This window comes from Naegleria gruberi (genome assembly GCF_000004985.1).
Source record: "Naegleria gruberi genomic scaffold NAEGRscaffold_47, whole genome shotgun sequence".
NCBI classification, from domain to species: domain Eukaryota; phylum Heterolobosea; class Eutetramitea; order Acrasida; family Naegleriidae; genus Naegleria; species Naegleria gruberi.
The window spans coordinates 189664-208786 of NW_003163280.1; the positions used below are offsets into that span (position 1 = coordinate 189664).

Consider the following 19123-nt stretch of genomic DNA (forward strand, 5'->3'; position numbering starts at 1 on the left):
GAAGATGTGGAAGTCACCAAATGGTACTATTAGAAACATTTTGGGTGGTACTGTCTTCAGAGAACCTATTGTTATTGAAAACATTCCAAGATTAGTTCCTGGATGGACTCAACCAATTGTTATTGGTCGTCACGCTCATGGTGATCAATACAAGGCTACTGACTTGGTTATTGGCGAACCAGGAAAGATGGAACTTGTTTTCACTCCAAAGAATGGTGGTGAAACTCAAAGATACACTGTCTTCAACTTTGAAGGTTCTGGTGTTGCTATGGGAATGTACAATACTGATGAATCTATCAGAGATTTTGCTTACTCATGCTTCCAATTGGCTGTTGACAAGAAATGGCCATTGTACTTGTCCACCAAGAATACCATCTTGAAGGCTTATGATGGTAGATTCAAGGATATCTTCCAAGAAATCTATGAAAAGGAATTCAAGACTAAATTCACTGAATTGGGTATCTGGTACGAACACAGACTTATTGATGACATGGTTGCTCAAACTTTGAAGAGTTCTGGTGGTTTCATCTGGGCTTGTAAGAATTATGATGGTGATGTCCAATCCGATATTGTTGCTCAAGGTTATGGTTCTTTGGGTTTGATGACTTCTGTCTTGTTGTGTCCTGATGGTAAGACTGTTGAAGCTGAAGCTGCTCACGGTACTGTTACTAGACACTACAGAGAACACCAAAAGGGTAAGGAAACCTCCACCAACCCTGTTGCCTCCATCTTTGCTTGGTCTCGTGGTTTGGCTCATCGTGCTAAGCTCGATGGTAATGCTGAATTGGCCAAGTTCTGTGATGCTTTGGAAGCTGCCACTATTGAAACTATCAGAGCTGGTAAGATGACCAAGGATTTGGCTATCTGTGTTCACGGAAACAAGTAAGTTTTTTCACACACGACAGATTTTCTAATTATTATTTTATTATTAATTATTTGATATTGTGATGATATTAATATTGAAAATTTGCATGATTATTATGGATAAACAGTGTTGATCGTTCTCAATACCTCAACACCAATGATTTCATGGCTGCTATTGATGAAACTTTGAAGAGTAAGCTCGGATTGTAAGCATTTAATTCTTGATCACATTCTTTAATTCAAAAAGATTAAATTTACCAAAACAACGAGCATCCAAACTGTAATAAAAAAGTTTAAAAATCCCTCCGAATCATGGACAATTGAGATGATCATCCTTCCCTTGTAATTTAAATTTATTTATTCTCCACCATTATTTGTAAATTGTTAATCCTAGAATTTAGTCAATTAGTATTAAATAGTATTATTGAAATTTGTTCTTAGTTCTTTTTCAAAGGAATATCAAATTATTAATTACAACCAATTAAAATCTAAATAATTAAAAACAGTTAAAAAAATCGAAACATGACAACTGAATTGGCTGATGAAGTAGAAACCATCAGAAAGACCTTTCCAATTCTATTACACGATGAGGAATTTTCAGATGGAGCCATGCACGTCTCTCTTCGTTATTCGGAACGTGGTAATATCGTAGAGGCTAATCTGTGTTGGGATTGTAACATGTCATTAGAGGATTTTGTAAATAATACTTGTTGTAATGAATATCATTTGCCAATTTATTTAAAAGATAGTATTACTCATCAATTGTATGAATTAGTTAGAGAGAGACAATTAGTGAGAAATGATCAAATTACTTGTGATTTTTTCCAATCAACTTTTAGACATCAAGATGATGATGATGAGGAATTGAAACAACAAGAAGAACAACAGGCACATGTACAATTTGGACAAGCAATTGATGATTATCGGGATGATGATGATGATGAAGAAGGAGAAGGATGTGATGATGATGATGATGATGATGATTATTATTACGATTCGGAAGATAATGAAGATGATGTGGAACAAGACAATGATGAAGAAAATAATGATGAAGATTATTCGGAGGAGGAAATTACAGAAGAAGAGGCAACAACTGAATCTGATATTGGAACTTATACAACAACTGAATCGACAATAATAGAAACTGAACAGCATCCAATGAACTTTTCACAATTTTACAAGGTTTTTCATTCAAGTGCTACTAGTCAAATTACCTTGACCAAAGTAGCAAATGATTTAAAGTGTGTATATCAGGATAAATATCAAGAAAGAGATAGAGGCATTAATCAAATTCAAAAAGAGTATGTTTTATTGAATTTTGAACTCTGAGTCATTTATCACAATTTTATCTAAATTTCACAATAATTATTATAGACATAGAGATGGAGTTGAACAAAATAATGAAAGAATTGATCAGGTTCAACAAATGGTTCTTGATCACATGAAAGAATTGGAAGAATTTGAGGAAAGATGGAATTTAGAATTGAGTGAATTGAGAACGAATATCAAACAAACTTTTTGGAATTTTGTGCATGATTTTGAAAAGGATGAAGATAAATCCAAACCAAAAAACAAGCAATCCAACACTGTTAGGAGTAAGGAAGAACTCCTACTACCAGGATTCAGATTGATGGAACCAAGAGGCAAACAATTTGAACTTTTATTGAGAAATGAATTACAAGAAAAGTCAAATACTCAGATTGTTTCAAAATTCGCCTACTTGAAAAGTATTTTAAAGAGAATTAAAAAGAAATCTAATTCTCCAAAGGTTACTGTCAATGATCCTTGGACCGTTGTTGAGGATTATGATGCCATTGAACATGTTCAATCAAGTTCGAGTACTCATTCTAACAATCCAGCATCTAGTCAAGAGCTTGCTAAATCTGCCCTCAACTCTATCAAAATATTCATGAAGAGTCTTTTCAGGGATAACAGATTACTGACAGATATTCCACGATTGATTCAAAATGAAAGATTCCACGTCTTGTCCTTCTACAAGAAGATTGAACGAATGTATCTCGAGTCAGATGAAATTTTCAGTCCATATGATGATTCATTTGTTTTCATTGAGGATGAGAGTGAGAAGGAGGATCCAAACAAGAGATTGTGTGGAAGAATATTTGTAATTTACACTGCTGATATGAGCGATTGTATTTCTAAAAACTACAAGAAGGATGAAGAGGAAAGAGACTATGAGGAGGAGTATCTTTTATTCAAAACTAGACACTTGTACAATTTGTATCAATCTAGATTGAGTGCACTTGTGGTGAGTAGTTGCATTCATGATGATCCACAGGATGAGAATGATTCTACCATGAATCAACAAGTTCTCTCTTGGACTATGAGGGACATGGAGAGAATTTCATTTGAGGCCAATCATGGACAAGGCCCAGATTTTCATTTCCCATCCCTCAATGATCAAGTTTCCCAAATGAAAAGAGACATTAGAAGAAGGTTGAAGAGACAGGAGGCCATTGATTTGGGCGAATATTATTTGACCAAACATTCAAATCTGAGTTATGCCAATTGCCTATTCCATATGGTTGCACAATTGGATTCCAAAAAGGAGCATAATCTCGACGATTACAACAAGATTCTTCAAGCATACTCAAATATTATAGATGAATGTAGAAATATGGGTATTAGAAATTTATCTATTCAATTACCACTCTCACTATCTTACAAACATCCTAAAATTGATGGAAATTTACCAAATGGAGATACTATTATATTGCAAATTAGGGATATTATGAAGATTTATTTAAAGAAACAGAAAGAATATGGATCATGGTTCCTCCCTAATCTATTCTTCTATTGTCCAAAGAATCCAAAACATTCATCAGGAGATTTCCAATGTCAGTGTCACTATTCCATTCTCAAAACATCAGATGATATTTTACATGTTTCAGGTAGTGAAAATTCAGACAATCGCTATGAAGAAAGTCACAATGAGAATGATAATCTTCACAAGTACATTGTTGAACCATTCTTCAAATCTTATTTGAATTCCAATATTCAATTACCACCTTCATGGATGCAATAAAACTTGAACAACGTTTGTTCTTAAAATATCTCATTAACTTTTTCATGTTAAATTGAAAAGTGTGTAAATGTACATTGTGAGTTAATATTTATTTTACAAATCATCATTAAATCTATCCAATCCAGCATCTTGATTTGAATGCATTGATGTAAACATGGATCTAATTGACTTTTTAGGTTTTGCTTGTTTAGAATTAGGATATCTCCATTCAGGATTCGGTTGATAAGTTTCAAAAGTTCTCAATACTTTTACCAAATGTTGAAAACACTCCTCAACATTCTTTCTAGTTTTTGCCGAAACATAATAAATCGGACATGATAATTTCAATTCATTCTTGACAATCATTGAAATTGTCTTTTCTGGAATATGACTCATCAAATCACACTTATTTCCAACAATTACACATGGAAAATCCAAATTATCTAGAGTAGGACATGGCCTATATTTATCATTCTTTATCGATCTAATTTGCTCAATAAATGGTTGAAGTCTACGAAGTGATTCATCTGCTCGAGAAACATCAAAAACTAGAATAAATCCATAACATGATTGCATGTAGGATTGTCTTAGTGCCTAGTTTCGAATAGTTTCAATTGAAATAGATATGATTATAATCAGTCCATGAAATATTATAATAATTGAGTAATACTATTTCAATATATATAGTTACCTTATAATCATCTGCATTACAATAAATTGTAAATAATTAGGATCATTATTATATTCGAAAGTATACTTACCTTGTCCGGCAGTATCAATAATTTCCATTTCCAAACTCAAATCATCATATTGTCTCTTTACATAAAAACTCGTTTCAATAGTTGGATCATACAACTATTAAATATTTAAATATTATTACAAAAATATTACAAAATATTGTAATTGGTAATATTGTTATATTCGAAAGTGATTATTTGAAAAGAAACCTACATCCTCTCCTTCAAATTTATTTTGTGTATACTGGATAGTCTTTTTTTCCGAAATACGTTTATTTCCACAACTTTCGAATAATTTATTGAACCTACCACCGATGTTTTTCCAACTCCACCATCTCCAACCTAATTGTTATTATTATTCAGAATATATTTGATGATGAAAAATTAAAACACGTACGATGGCGACTTGGTAAAAATTTACATTGTCTTTGGTTTTTGGCATTTTTTTTATAGTTTGGCAGATGACATGTTAAAAAGGAACGCGATTATGGCAACCAAAATAATCAGAATGGGAAGGTTCATCATATTGTAGTTAATTTTTCGTGATATTATATTGTACTTGTTTACAATAATACTATTTAATGTTATTGTAAACTATTGAATTGTGCGCGGGAGATGACCTTTCAATGGAAAGAATCTTATTTTGATTGATTAGAACTTCAATAGTTTTGTAGATCGTACACGTGTCTTGAAGTGAGGAGGTAGGTGTAGAAACATTCAAATTGATTAGAAAGATATTCAGCTCAAAAAAAGACTTTGAGTTTCTGAATTGGCTATTTTTGAAAATTAATGAAAAACTGGTCATGTAGCTAAGGAGGAAAGCTTTAATCTTCAATGGAGCCCTGTTCATCAAGTAATCAAGTCATTTACATACAATGAAACTTCACTTTCTGATAGAAATTCGAAACTAGCTCAGTGATTGACTCTAGTTGTGTAGTCGTTATATCTCCATCAGTTCCATCAGTTATGGAACTTTTCAAAGCTGTCATTAATAGTACATCTCTTGCAACATGAATTACAATGGTTCACTAAAAAGTTGAAATCATTTTACAATGACTATCTTTTGGCTTTTTTCTTTGAACAGTTCAACAATTTACAAACTTTTTCACAACTACCAACACAGGTTGCCACATCAATTGATTCGGAATTCCAATTATTATTAATTTCACTACTTTCCAACTAACATTTCGCAATAGCAATAGGGCTAATTACCTGCGAGCTGTATTAACAAACACATCGTAGAATCGTACTTGATAGAGATTGTCCTCACCACATCGACTCTCACTTGACCACCAGATGAATTTGAATGATGAAATGAGCATTGCTGCCTTGCACTTAATATCCATTATCGATAGTTGAAAGTAGTTGAAACGCTGTTGCTTATTCTTCGCGCACTTGGAGCACTTGCGGTATAGCATCTAAGTGCGCCACTGCTTTCTGCTCAAGAGAGAATCTCCTAGTGCTGCAGCAAGGACGATGTTCGGCAATTTTTTTCCAAACTTAAGTGCGCCAAAGTCTTTCTCGAAAATAGATTCAAACAGAAAAAAAAAACAACGCCACATTTGTGTTGATATTATCTCATCTATATAATTGCTACTAGTTATTAGATAACACCAAGAATAGAGAGAGAAAATGGCTAGTGAAGTGAATATGTTGAGTGGCACATCGGTCGATTTGAATGATGAAAAGCCTTCGGATCACAAAGTACACGTAGAACCAGCACCACCACAGGCACAATCCCGAAATCCTTTCAAAAGACTTAAACAACGAAAAGAGAAGGCTAATTTGAAACATAATAGTGAAGAAATACCAGATCCTAGGGACCCTAAAATTGGTTTTAAAGACCAAATGGTTCTATTCAAAATGTTTGGAGCAGCAAATTGGTTTTTAATCTTTTTGGGTAGTATTGGTGCTATGGGGTAAGTAGTTTATAATGATATGATGATTCTAATGTATTTAGTGCTGGTGTTATTCCATTGACTTTCCAATTTGTTTTGGGAGATTTATTGAATTCTTTGGCTACTGCTTTTGCAGATCCTAATGCTTTGAGAGATAGTGTTAATACAATTGCTGCTAAATTTGCAGGTATTGCATTGGGTGCTTTGATTGCGAATTTCATGATGCAATTCTTTTTGAACTGGGCTTCCGAACGTATTGCTGTTGCTTTAAGAGAAGGATATTTCAATGCTCTTACAGCTCAAGAAATGGCCTTTTTTGATATTAAGAAAGTTGGTACTCTTACTGTAGCACTCAGTGAGGATGTTGCCAAAATTCAAGATACTTATACTTTAAAGTTTGCCACATTTTTACAACAAATGACACAATCCGTAGTTGGTATTGTTCTTGCCTTTGTCAGTAGTTGGCAAATGAGTTTAGTCATGATTTCAACTTCACCATTGATGGTTGTGTTTGTTGGTGGTTTGTCACAAATGATTAAGTGGTTGACCAAAAAAACAAACGATGCCAATGAACACTCTGCTGCCATTGCTACAGAAATTATTTCTTCAATGAGAACTGTTAGAAGTATGGCTGGTGAAATTAAAGAACAAAATAGATTTAAGGAAGATTTGAAGAAGGTTGGATTATTCGGTTTTTGGAAAGCAATGTTCCAAGGTTTAACATTTGGTTCAATTACCTTCATTCTTTGGGGTACTGTTGCTTTGGCATTTTGGGTAAGTAGTAGTATGCATTTATTTAATGATAACTGTTTATTATTAGTATGGTGGTGGTTTGACTGTTGATAAAACTATCACTCTTGGTGATATGTTTAAGGTATTCGGTCTTATGCTTATGGGTGTTCTCGGTCTCTCCCAAGCAGGTACCTTCTTCCCAGATTTGAGTAAGGCAAGAATGAGTCAAGTTACTCTTTTGAAAGTTATTAGAAGAAGTCCAGAAATTCCATTCAAGGGTGGAAAGACTTTGGAAAATATTTCTGGTAATATTTCTATTAGAAATGTCGATTTTATCTATCCTTCTCGTCCAAATATTACTGTTTTGAAGAACTTCTCCCTTGAAATTACACCAGGTCAATCCGTAGCTCTTGTTGGTCCTTCAGGTTCTGGTAAATCAACCATTGTTGGTCTTGTTGAAAGATTTTACAATGCAAACTCTGGTCAAATCTACATTGATGGTGTTGATATTACTGAACTCGATCCAATGTGGCTTCACAGAAAGATTGGTATTGTTACTCAAGAACCAGTGCGTAAGTATCTTTTGTTTTTATGCAATTAACAATTTGGAAAATAGTTTTTGCTTGTAGTATTAGAGATAACATTGCCTATGCTGTTGGTGCCGAAAATGTTACACAAGAACAAATTGAAGATGCTGCTAAAGCTGCCAACTGTCACAATTTCATTGTTGATCTCCCAGAAGGTTATAACACAATGTTAGGTGAAAAGGGTGTTTCATTATCAGGTGGTCAAAAGCAAAGAATTGCTATTGCTCGTGCCTTGTTGCAAAATCCATCTGTTCTTTTATTGGATGAAGCTACATCTGCATTGGATACTGAATCAGAAGCTCTCGTTCAAGCTGCTTTGGACCATTTAATGAAAGGACGTACTTCAATTTGTATTGCCCACAGACTTTCAACAGTTAAGAACTCTGACACCATTTGTGTTTTGGCTAAGGGTGTTTTGGTTGAAAAGGGTAAACATGAAGAATTGTTACAAATTGAAAATGGTGTTTACAAAAAGTTAGCTGAAAAGCAAATGATGTTTGGTAAATCAGAGAGTAAGATTGATTTGGAAGCAGTTATGGATATTATTGAAGAGTAAACAATTTTGATAGAGAACGATTGTAAATAAATATTACGAGTTATTTAATTCTTTTACAAACTCTGAAAATATTCCCATATTGAATGAACATGCAAATTGTGATTCATTTTATTCCACTGCCGTATTATAATATTGAAGACTATTGTAAAAATAGCATTTACAATATACTACGTATTTCAAATACGCATTTGCTGGATTATGAAAATATTATTAAAAAAAAATGTCATCACTCAATCATGAACAACGATTTTCCCGAATTGAAAAATTATTCAAAAACTTAGCCTCTACCCACAATCCTTCCGGAGAAGAATCCAATCTCATGCTCGAGATTAAATCCTTTCTACTCGATCACCAATTGATTGACAATTCAAATAGTTGTCATGATAATTTCCTCCTCTTTGATACTCAAATTGGAATGATATTCAAATGTAGTACTTTCAATGATGAGAATCAAAATTTCATTTCGGATGAAAATTCACCATCGATTTGTTTATTTGCTCATCTTGATAGTGATCACATTGAATTGGAACAAGAAAAATTGAAACAATTAATTTGGAGAAGAGATGAAAATCTTCTTTACTATTCAAATAATGAAGAAATTGTTGAGGTTGGACTTGATGATAAGAGTGGAATTTGTGTCATTTTGGAAACCTTGTTGAGATTGAAAGAAATGAAGGGTATTAGAGTGAATGTTTATGTTTGTTTTTCAGTACAGGAAGAAACTGGACAGAAAGGAGTTATGAGAATGGATCATTTGATGTTTAAATCAATGGTTGAGGATGGAGGAGTGGGTTGTGGAATTGCTGTTGATAGAATGACATATTATCATCCAGAAAATAAGAGACATTTAGTGGACGAATATTGCCGAATTCCATTGATACCCAACGATCAAAAAGACTCTTTCATGAATCAATTTAATAAGAGCAGTCAATTGGTGGAGGGATGCGACATTGATTTCATCCCAAGTGAAAATTGCAGTGATCTATTGGAATATAAAATCAAATTGGATTGTGAAATTATTGCACCAGAAATGTTAGAATCCTTAAACGCTCACGATGTTAAATTATTCGAAAAACTTTCAACTCTCTTAGAGAAATATGAAAATATCACGAGTGAAATTAAGAAAATTATGAATAACATTTCAGCAACGAGTAGAGTGAGTGGATTTAAAAGTCATCCAAGATTTACCAGATATCAACTGGCACATCAAATTAATTCATTGATTTACTCTGACAAGGTATTGAAATTTTACAATGAAACATCATTGAAAAAGTATTTAAATGTTTCTTTTGTAAATTTGAGTTTGGATTATGATGACAGTTGTGGATTTGTTTCTTTGAAAGAATTGGATAATACAGCTGAAATTTTATTTGATTTTATTAGAAATTATCACCTTTAAAATTATTAATAAATTGATAGAATGCAAAACAATCCATTTATCATTGTAATTTGAATACTAGTGCCATCTTCCTTGTGTTCATCAGGTATCCTTGATACATGATCTAAGACAATATTCTGAATTCTCAAATTGATAACTTACTGATCAGCCATCTTCATGATAAAATCTTTATTGATGGTTTTGAAACAACTTATTTTAAATAGCTCACTTGTATGAAATTTCTTTCATATCAAAGCTAGTATTGATAAAGTCAATGATGTTCTTCTGAGTGTTTGTAATCAAGTGAGATTTACCTTGCATTGTGGTAATTCTAGATCTAAAGTCTCGTTCATCGAGTGATAAGTTCAGAATGGCATCTAAATTTAACAATAAATCAGAAGTATAGTCTTCCAAACGAGATAGATGGTCATTAAATAAATAACCATAGGTCTCTAACATTAAAAATTCCTTCTCTGACTTTTTGGTTGTGTTAAATTTGATTTTGAGTGTGTCAAATCCGAAATGAATGTAAGCAAATGCATAACATGAACGTAAGAGTCTTCTACATCTGTAGATATTTCTGAAAGAGTCGAGAAGGAATTTGAGATCCTTGGTTGGTCTAATATGGAAAAACTTTTCCTTATAATTTGCAATTTCGAGTCGATAGTGACCTGTTCGTTTATGTTCCTCCAACCATTGATTGTGTCTTCTGTATAATGAGACGAATCTTCCATAAAGTTCTTCTGCTGCAGAGAATAATTTAATATCTTCAGATGTTTTCACTGTCTTTGGAGCACAAACTGTTTCAGCATGAACGTAGGATGTATACTCTGAACCACACTATCGATGAAGAATCAAAACTAAACTCTCTTTGATGATGATACTTACAATATAACAAAATTCATGTCCACAAACACAATTAATGTGATTACATCCAACATCCTTAAATATAATTCTTTTACACTTGTTACATTGTTGACTTGTTCTGTGAATAAACTCTTTCGATGCAAAATCATCCTGAGCAATAGTCAAGAATCTCTTATACACATCACATGAGCATGGGAAGTGAGGATCCTTATCACATTGGAAGCAACACTCTTCACCACACTTGCATTGAGCAATGTACAAACTTTCATCACATAGTTTCTTGATTGCATAGGGACCATCACAGCCTGGATTAGGACACCACTTTAGTCTGTAACTTGAACCCACATATGAATCAATCTTTCTCTGGAAAAACTTTTCAAATAATTCCTTATCTTCCTTTGGATCCAATTGTGACAACATAAATGTCTCAGTAAGTGTAGTCTTACATGAATAGTCCATACACTTTACAGTATTATCATTCATTGCTGTTTTGACATGATTGACAATATATTCCTTCCAACAAGTTCTACAGAAAACATGTCCACACATATCATATGCGTACAATGGAACATCATCTGAATAACAAGCATCACATGTGCCAATTGTTGAAGATGAACATGATTTTTTGAAATCTGGATTGAGTCCACACTTGGTTAATAAAGCATCCAATCCCAAATCACCATAATCTCTAATTAATTTCTCTGTATTCCACTGATATTCCTTCAACATACATTCCACAAATACTTTACTCTTCAATTGAAGAGTTTCAGCTGCTGTCTTTACTTCTGCCTCTTGATCTTGCAATAATTCCTTTGTATCAAGTACCTTGTACAATTCTCCTTTTGTTTTAAATTCCCTCGTCTTGACAACTTCTACAAAGGCAGATTCGTCCACTTGTTCACCAATATCATCATCAAAGTAATGTTCTTCTCCTACTATATCATCTTCATTGTATTCAATTTCCTCCTCCTCTTCATAATTTTCCTCTTCATGATCATGATGATCACAACCACATTCCGGCGTCTCGTGCTCTTCTTCCTTCTCTTCATCATCAATTGAAGCTTCCAATAAATCACCATTCTCCTCACACATCTGAATGACAGTCTCTATGGCAAGAGCCTCATCTAAATTACAATCCAAAACCACTTGATGGAGTGTTTGGAGGCTAATACTGGGAAAGAGTTCGTTCAATGAGAGAACGATTGCTTTTATTTTTTCCTTTCGTTTGTCCTTCTCGGATTGTTGTTGACTCATTTTTTTATTTTGTTGATTTCTACGCTGTTTGTTTTCGAAATTGAAGTTGAGATGCTGAAAGTTCTTTGATAATGAAAAACAAACAAGAGTACTAAGTTACAAAAAAGGAAAACTTAAAAGGAAAGGGGACCAGTGGGAATCGAACCCACGGCCTCTCGCACCCAAAGCGAGAATCATACCACTAATTTTTATGAAAGGGATTTGTGAAGAAGGGATCTGTGAGGAAGGGATCCGTTACAAAAGGGATTCATTGAGAATGTGTTAGTTACTTTCGAATATTTAATTGAAATTTGATCTATATTAAAAAAAATTGCGGAAGGGGTAGTCTCTTTTTTGAAATTAATAAAAATATACAATTTTGAAAATTAAAAATCAAGTTTTTTTATTGTTATTTGATGTTTGATTATTTTCTGTAAATTGATTAATTTCACATTTTCTATTATGACAATAATGTGAATAATTAACACTTTTTGATGGTTTGTAATTTTGATTCATTTTCTTTTTTAAAATTTAATCTCATTCTAATTTTTAAAAATGTAATTGTTCATATTATTAAAATGTTATTTTTCTATTTACAATAAATTATTCTATCTCTCTTGAATATTTTTAATAATTGTAAATTTTCTAAAAAAAGGAAATAGATAATATTCAATTAAATCCCTTCTAATTTTAAATTTTTTTTTGAGAAAGGGATTTGTGAGGAAGGGATTCATTGCAAAAGGGATCCGTTCTGAAAGGGATTCATTGAAAAATGGATTCATTATGGATGTGATAGTTTCAAATTTTAATTAATAATATAAAATTAACACAATATTTATTCTATTTATATACATTTCTTTTTTTGGTAATGGATTTCATTGCAAAAGGGATCCGTTAAAGAAGGGATTCATTACAGAAGGGATCTGTTACAAAAGGGATTCATTGTAAACGTGTTTCATTGAGAAAGTGTTTCTACCACTAGACCATGGTCCCTTACGTTTAAAATCCATTATATTTAAAATTGGTGCCTATAATACGGACTACATCTATTTTCCTTGTGTGATTCATTACAAAAGGATGGCTATTCAAAACTTTAGAAGGTTACAATTTTAAATGTACTTTGCATGTTACTCACTATTTTTAGTGTCCCAATAGATTTCACTCACATTCTATTGAAGGTGTTGTGAAAAAAAAAGCACCAACAACCAATACCTTTACTAATCGCTCACTGCCAGCAGTTCATTACCAACATGTTTACCTTCGAAGACGAAGAAGCTGAACAAGGTTTTCCATTTGAAAACTCAACCCCAGAGCAAATTATTAACCATCTACAAACTCATGACCATCCTGAAACAATCATCAATTCTCAACAAGTGCTTATCATGGCTGTTGAGAATTGTAAAGATTGTTATGAACAGGGAGAAGAGGAAGACTACGTGGAATGGTTCAAATTATGTGAATATTTAACATCCAAAAGTGGAGTTAATATTAATGTTTGTAGATGTATTGAAGATGACTATGATTATCCATTATCAATTGCCATTGAATCGTGCGATTTAAAATTGATAGAATTGATACTCTCTCATGGAGCTGATCCAAATAATGGAGCTGGTTTCAGATGTAGAAATGTAATGATTAACCTTGCAATTCAAGAAGGATCGATGGATATTTTGAAATTATTGCTAAAATATGGAGCTGATGTCAACAAATTCAATACAGTGCATTGTGGAAGATTCTCTCCATGGAATTGTGCCTATTCGAATCAAGAGTTTGAAATATTGGATTTTCTCCTAAATCTTCCAAATATTTCTCTAAAGAATTCAAGAATTTTTCATGAAGCTTCTGCGAATGGAGATGTGAAAATGGTTGAATTATTAATTAAGAATCATTTTCCAATTTTGGATTTGAATCATGGTAATTATTCAACTCCATTATTTGAAGCATGTAAGGGACAATTCGTTGAAGTTGTGAAATTACTTGTTCCTCTGCCAGGAATTGACATTAATTTGGGAAGCTATTCTGGAAGAATGGAAACACCTTTACAAAATGCAATTCGAAATTCAAATATTGAAATTGTCAGTTTGCTAATTTCACACGGAGCCATATTTACAGAATCTGATAGTTTGGAAGCACATAATAATGCAGGTATCAATCTTTATCAAATCAAACTTCAAACACAACCAGTTTCGCAACTTCAAAAATTGCTACATTCTAACCTTGCACTTTCTGACACCACATTCGAATATCAATAAGAAGCATTCAATTTAGTGTAAATATCAATAAATCTTTTTATATAAATCAAACACTAACTTCCTTAATATTTGAATCAATATTTCTCAATCTTACAACACCAGAAACACAACAAACAGTACAACAAATAACTCCAATGCATGCAAATATAGAAAATATGATCAAGAATGGAAGAAAGTAACGACCATGTGAATTGGGGATGAAATTATATCCAGTTGTGAAGAAGGAAACATAAATAAATATAAATTCCCATACGAAAACCAACATTCCCAAACTTAGAAAAACAACATGCAACAATGAAAATCTTGCAGTTTTGGTTGAATTTTGTTTGGTGGATAAAACTCCAAAAACACCACTCAAAATCAACAAGATTGCATTCAATGCCAACAATGGGAATTTCACAAAACTGACAGCAGGTGCATTGTGTGGACTTCCATTCGGATAAGTTGATGATGAATAATAAATTGCTCCAGCAATTAAATCTGCAAGAAGAAACATGGTAATAATTGCAGTTCCAATGAATAAAAGAATGGAGCCAATTGCAATGACTTTGGTTGTCTTGGGATTTTCATCATTTGCATTGTAAGCATGTTGAGGTGGTGAGGAGGAAACAATATTCGAATCAATATCCGAATGAATAAGTGATTCTTGTTGATAGAGAAGAGGAGCAGAACTCTTCTCATATGGTTGTTGTGGTTGTTGTTGTTGATAACTAACAGTATTACCTTGAAGATGTGGATACATTTTTTTTTTGACTTGATTGACAAGATTTGCTTTTCGTGCAGTTGAATTTATTTCACCTTCTTTATAAAGAATTAAAAAACGTTCTAAACACATTCTGTGCTCCTTCTAATGTTCCAGCTAGAAAGTCAAGCAAGTTATTGTAAGTTCGTCCACTACAGCAAAGTTATGAGAAAAAGGCAATCAATAAAATATTGTGATTTTTGACCAATCAATTTTTGGCTGGATTTTGATCATGATATTAAAGCTGTGCACTACTACATAAAACTGAGACCAGGTAGGAGTACACACAATACATCAAATCGTTCTAGATGATCTCTAGAATTTGATTTTTGATAGCGTGAGATTCTAGTAACTATAATTTTGGAATTTGAATTGTTTTTAAGAAAAAAGAATCATTTTGGCCCAGTTTCTTGCTGAAGGTGAGTTTGGATGAAGAGTTAGAAACACACTTATATACGTAATACTGGTTTTGTGAAGAGGAGTTTTTCGCTCTTATTGAAATTTTAGAAGATCTTGCAAGAAAATAGAACCACTTTGGAAAGGGCAAGTAAATTTTGAAATAATTGACAAGAGAACCATGAGAAATCTTCAGACGGTGGTTGAAAAAATTGTTTTCAAATTGAGTTCAAGATCATTAGAAAAAGAATCGAAATTTACCGTGAAGTGGAACATTGAAAAGTGTTTTCTCATATCTGATACCCTCCTATTATCACAAGCTTTCTCATCAAGACATAATGCCCTAAATCTTATAAGATTGAAATTCCTCTTCAAAGTCATCAATCTATTTCAATAAATAACAATAAAAATGGTTAAACTCCAACATCATGGTGATAAAGATAGTGAACTTCCCGATTAATTCAAGTATTAATTTAAATCTGCATTTTGTAATTGCACTACTATTCATCCCCTTTGTAAACTCTCAATACCCATCCTTCAACAAATCCCATTGAATTTGAATTTCCAATCAACACCTATTCTTTCAAGATCTCTAAATTGCAATCAGATTCACAAATTCCATGTCACTTCATCATCAACTTCATATGAATGAATTAAATTTTCAATAAATATTTGAAAATGCACAATTTTAAAATAAAGGCCTCTCCTCAAAAAAATATCTCAACACCTTTAAACGCCACACTCCCTAACCGAGCAATATTAGTAGTCATATATAAAACAGCAAGATGAGTTCTCTCCCAACAACTTTCCCTACTGAATTTTTACATTCTCACACTCAAGTTAAGAAGAAGGAAGAGGATGTAACTACAAGTTTGTTCTCAAAGAAAGCCGAAAAGGAAAAGGAAATTGCTACAGTCCAAAGATTGGTTTCCTATGTTAATAATTTTAAAACTCCATCAAAGCAACCATTTATTATTGGTGTTTGTGGTGGTAGTGCTTCTGGTAAAACAACTGTCTGTAGAGAAATTGTCAAGAGTTTGTCCGATAAGAGAGTTGTCGTTGTTTCTCAAGATAGTTTCTATAGAAATTTGAATGAAGAAGAACGTGAACTTGCCAGAAATAACGTTTATGATTTTGATCATCCAGGTATGTGCTCTTGATTGTCATCATTTTGAAAATTAATTTTTCAATAATTAGATGCTTTTGATTATGAAGCCTTTGAGGAAACAACCAGAGAATTGAAGGCTGGTAATCCTGTCGATATACCAGTTTATGATTTCAAGACTCACTCTAGAACAACTGAAACTGAACCTGTTGAAGGTGCCGATGTCATCATTATTGAAGGTATTCTCATCTTCTTCACCAAGGAAATGAGAGAATTGATGGATATGAAGATTTTCGTTGATACCGATGCAGATGTTAGATTGGCCAGAAGAAGTATGTAATAATTAGTAATATTAATAGTAATTATAATAATAATATTTAAATAGTTAGAAGAGATACAAAGGAAAGAGGACGTGATCTTGAAGGAGTTTTGCTTCAATATGAAAGATTTGTCAAGCCATCATTTGATGATTACATTATGCCTACAAAGAAGTATGCTGATATTATCATTCCAAGAGGTGGTGCTAATACTGTTGCTATTGATTTGCTCACCCAACACATTCATCTCAAGTTGTTGGTTTTGAGTGATAGTGCTTCTAAATAAGTTTACAAAATTCTCATAATTATTTGAGAAAATGGAAAAGAATTCTTGTAAATAATTGTTTTAATATGAAATAAAAAATGACAAATTCAACAACTCCAAAACAACCCTACAGAAGAGGAAGAAATTTTTTCACTAGAGCACTGTTTCATCCGAATACTTATTATCTGGTGCAATATGGTGGTTTGCTCACAATTTCTTATTTGATTTTAATTAAAACAAATTGGAAAGAAGGAACAATATTTTATGATGTGAGTTTTTGAAGAATGAATTAGTGTACAATAATAATATCGGAAATTGGATTTTAATATTCATCATCATCTATTATAATTTATTTAATTGAATGAAAATATTTTGATTGAATTTTTATCGGATTTAATTTTGATTGAATGATGTATTTAAATATTTGGAAATATTAATAATATTAATAACAATATTGGAAAAAATATAGTTTAAACAATATTTACAAGAAAAGAGAAGAAATTTACTTTCAATGAGTGAGGAAGAAATTCAAAAACAAAAGGAACTTCTCAAATTATCCAAAGAATCTAAATAGCCAATTATTATTAAATTATTTAAATCAATTATTTTACATAAACTCTCTTCAATCTAGGTAATAAAGCAGTTACAACTTCATAGTTAATAGTATTGGACCAGTGTGACACCATTTCACATGTCACTTCCTTACCATCTTGTTCACCAATTAAGACTACTTCATCATTGATTTTAACTCTATCTACAACAGTTGGAGAAATTTTAACTACAAATTGATCCATGCAAATTCTACCAACTATTGGACACTCTTCACCTCTAATTAATACGTGGGCCTTACCAGTATTAATTCTCTTGTATCCATCTCCATAACCAACTGGGACTAATGCAAGGGTTTCGTCATCCTCTGCAACTGTATAGGTATTTCCGTATGAAACTGGTGATCCCTTTGGGAATTTTTGAACTCTTCCAAGGTGCGAAACAACAGTGAGAGCAGGTTTCAATTTGAATGGAAGTCTTGGATCATCTCTATCATTACTTGGTGAAAGTCCATAAATTGAAATACCTGGTCTAATCATATCCATGTGCATTTCTGGGAAGAATAGAGTTCCAGCACTATTGCAACAATGGTAAGTGAGTGGCTTTTCAAAAACTCTTGAAACTTGATGATTTTCAATCATTTTCTTCACCTCCATGAATTTATAAAATTGCTCTCTCGTATAGTCTGGGCTCATCTCATCAGCACTTGAAAAGTGTGTAAATACTCCTGTAATTTTGATTCTATTGTACAATTTCATTGGATTAATAGTGAACCATCTCAAGAAATTTTCCAATTTTTCAGGATGAGCTCCAAATCTTCCCATTCCAGTATCAACCTTCAAATGTACATTAATGGTTTTATCTTGTTTTTCACATTCTCTAAACAGAGTTTCAACAATTAATCTACTGCCTGAAATAGTTGGAGTTAAATTGTAAGTGACACATTCCTTCACCTCCTCTGGAATGGCATAACCCAACACTAGAATTTCAATATTTGCATTTTCCTTACTCAAATTACTACGAATTTTAACACCTTCCTTCACTCTATTTACTGCAAATTGTTTAATTGACAATTCATTGTAAAGTTCCCTGACAACTGGTGTATCTCCGTGTCCTATAATATCATGAAATCATGAAATTGGATTCGTCGTATGAGTGAAATTGTCATCACATCCGAAATTAATTTTTTCATCATTAACAAATATACATCATGAGAATATTTTCAACATCATGATTAAATATATTCCGATCCATAATTTACCTACCATAGGCATTGGCTTTAACCACTGGCATTACGTGAATATCCTGATTGTAGTTTTTAGCAAAATTTACAGTATTTTCCACATTTTCAGTGATATTCCTCAAATTCACAATCGCACACGAAGTTGATTGTAGTTTTCGTGGCACATTGGACAAGGTTGTTCCCAAATGTTTTAACAAGTTGGATGTTGTTGTTCCTTGTTTCATCATTTTTTTTCTGAGCAAATTGTTTGTTTACTTTCTTAAATTTGGACAATTTGTGAAAAGTTACTTATCGAGAGAAGATGATTGTAATTGCATTAGATTGGCATTGTTAATAGTGTGAATATTAAATGTTTATTTCAATAGATGTATTTATGAAAT

The 19123-nt window shown here is 32.5% G+C and overlaps 10 protein-coding genes and 1 pseudogene across 11 annotated transcripts; 6 read left to right on the forward strand and 5 right to left on the reverse strand.

Moving 5' to 3' along the window:
• NAEGRDRAFT_82731 (isocitrate dehydrogenase NADP-dependent) lies at positions 1-1289 on the forward strand. The gene is made up of 3 exons (XM_002673287.1): positions 1-882; positions 993-1070; positions 1112-1289. The coding sequence occupies exons 1-3, from the start codon at positions 5-7 to the stop codon at positions 1146-1148; spliced, it is 993 nt and encodes a 330-aa protein (XP_002673333.1). The 5' UTR covers positions 1-4; the 3' UTR covers positions 1149-1289.
• Positions 1290-1386: 97 nt separating this feature from the next.
• On the forward strand, positions 1387-3907 carry NAEGRDRAFT_71550 (uncharacterized protein; the record flags this gene model as incomplete). The annotated part of the gene is made up of 2 exons (XM_002673288.1): positions 1387-2165; positions 2239-3907. The coding sequence occupies 2 exons, from the start codon at positions 1387-1389 to the stop codon at positions 3905-3907; spliced, it is 2448 nt and encodes an 815-aa protein (XP_002673334.1).
• Positions 3908-4000: 93 nt separating this feature from the next.
• Positions 4001-5065, reverse strand: NAEGRDRAFT_71551 (ras family small GTPase; the record flags this gene model as incomplete). The annotated part of the gene is made up of 5 exons (XM_002673351.1): positions 4001-4480; positions 4557-4588; positions 4648-4741; positions 4933-4965; positions 5021-5065. The coding sequence occupies 5 exons, from the start codon at positions 5063-5065 to the stop codon at positions 4001-4003; spliced, it is 684 nt and encodes a 227-aa protein (XP_002673397.1).
• Positions 5066-6200: 1135 nt separating this feature from the next.
• Positions 6201-8442, forward strand: NAEGRDRAFT_80967 (abc transporter). Its single transcript, XM_002673289.1, has 4 exons — positions 6201-6542; positions 6584-7295; positions 7342-7825; positions 7870-8442. Exons 1-4 carry the CDS (start codon positions 6256-6258, stop codon positions 8394-8396), a joined length of 2010 nt encoding a protein of 669 aa, XP_002673335.1. The 5' UTR covers positions 6201-6255; the 3' UTR covers positions 8397-8442.
• Positions 8443-8616: 174 nt separating this feature from the next.
• NAEGRDRAFT_71553 (uncharacterized protein) lies at positions 8617-9795 on the forward strand (the record flags this gene model as incomplete). The annotated part of the gene is made up of 1 exon (XM_002673290.1): positions 8617-9795. The coding sequence occupies one exon, from the start codon at positions 8617-8619 to the stop codon at positions 9793-9795; it is 1179 nt and encodes a 392-aa protein (XP_002673336.1).
• A 204-nt stretch (positions 9796-9999) lies between these two features.
• NAEGRDRAFT_71554 (uncharacterized protein) lies at positions 10000-11895 on the reverse strand (the record flags this gene model as incomplete). Its single annotated transcript, XM_002673352.1, has 2 exons — positions 10000-10614; positions 10663-11895. 2 exons carry the CDS (start codon positions 11893-11895, stop codon positions 10000-10002), a joined length of 1848 nt encoding a protein of 615 aa, XP_002673398.1.
• A 124-nt stretch (positions 11896-12019) lies between these two features.
• On the reverse strand, positions 12020-12093 carry NAEGRDRAFT_t527 (annotated as a pseudogene). The gene has a single exon. The product of its transcript is annotated as a tRNA-OTHER (tRNA).
• A 1031-nt stretch (positions 12094-13124) lies between these two features.
• On the forward strand, positions 13125-14126 carry NAEGRDRAFT_71555 (uncharacterized protein; the record flags this gene model as incomplete). The annotated part of the gene is made up of 1 exon (XM_002673291.1): positions 13125-14126. One exon carries the CDS (start codon positions 13125-13127, stop codon positions 14124-14126), a length of 1002 nt encoding a protein of 333 aa, XP_002673337.1.
• Positions 14127-14172: 46 nt separating this feature from the next.
• NAEGRDRAFT_71556 (uncharacterized protein) lies at positions 14173-14868 on the reverse strand (the record flags this gene model as incomplete). The annotated part of the gene is made up of 1 exon (XM_002673353.1): positions 14173-14868. The coding sequence occupies one exon, from the start codon at positions 14866-14868 to the stop codon at positions 14173-14175; it is 696 nt and encodes a 231-aa protein (XP_002673399.1).
• Positions 14869-16007: 1139 nt separating this feature from the next.
• NAEGRDRAFT_59011 (Phosphoribulokinase/uridine kinase) lies at positions 16008-17063 on the forward strand. Its single transcript, XM_002673292.1, has 3 exons — positions 16008-16410; positions 16462-16701; positions 16755-17063. The coding sequence occupies exons 1-3, from the start codon at positions 16050-16052 to the stop codon at positions 16970-16972; spliced, it is 819 nt and encodes a 272-aa protein (XP_002673338.1). The 5' UTR covers positions 16008-16049; the 3' UTR covers positions 16973-17063.
• Positions 17064-17553: 490 nt separating this feature from the next.
• NAEGRDRAFT_71558 (tentative alanine racemase) lies at positions 17554-18970 on the reverse strand (the record flags this gene model as incomplete). Its single annotated transcript, XM_002673354.1, has 2 exons — positions 17554-18614; positions 18766-18970. 2 exons carry the CDS (start codon positions 18968-18970, stop codon positions 17554-17556), a joined length of 1266 nt encoding a protein of 421 aa, XP_002673400.1.
• Positions 18971-19123: the final 153 nt, after the last annotated feature.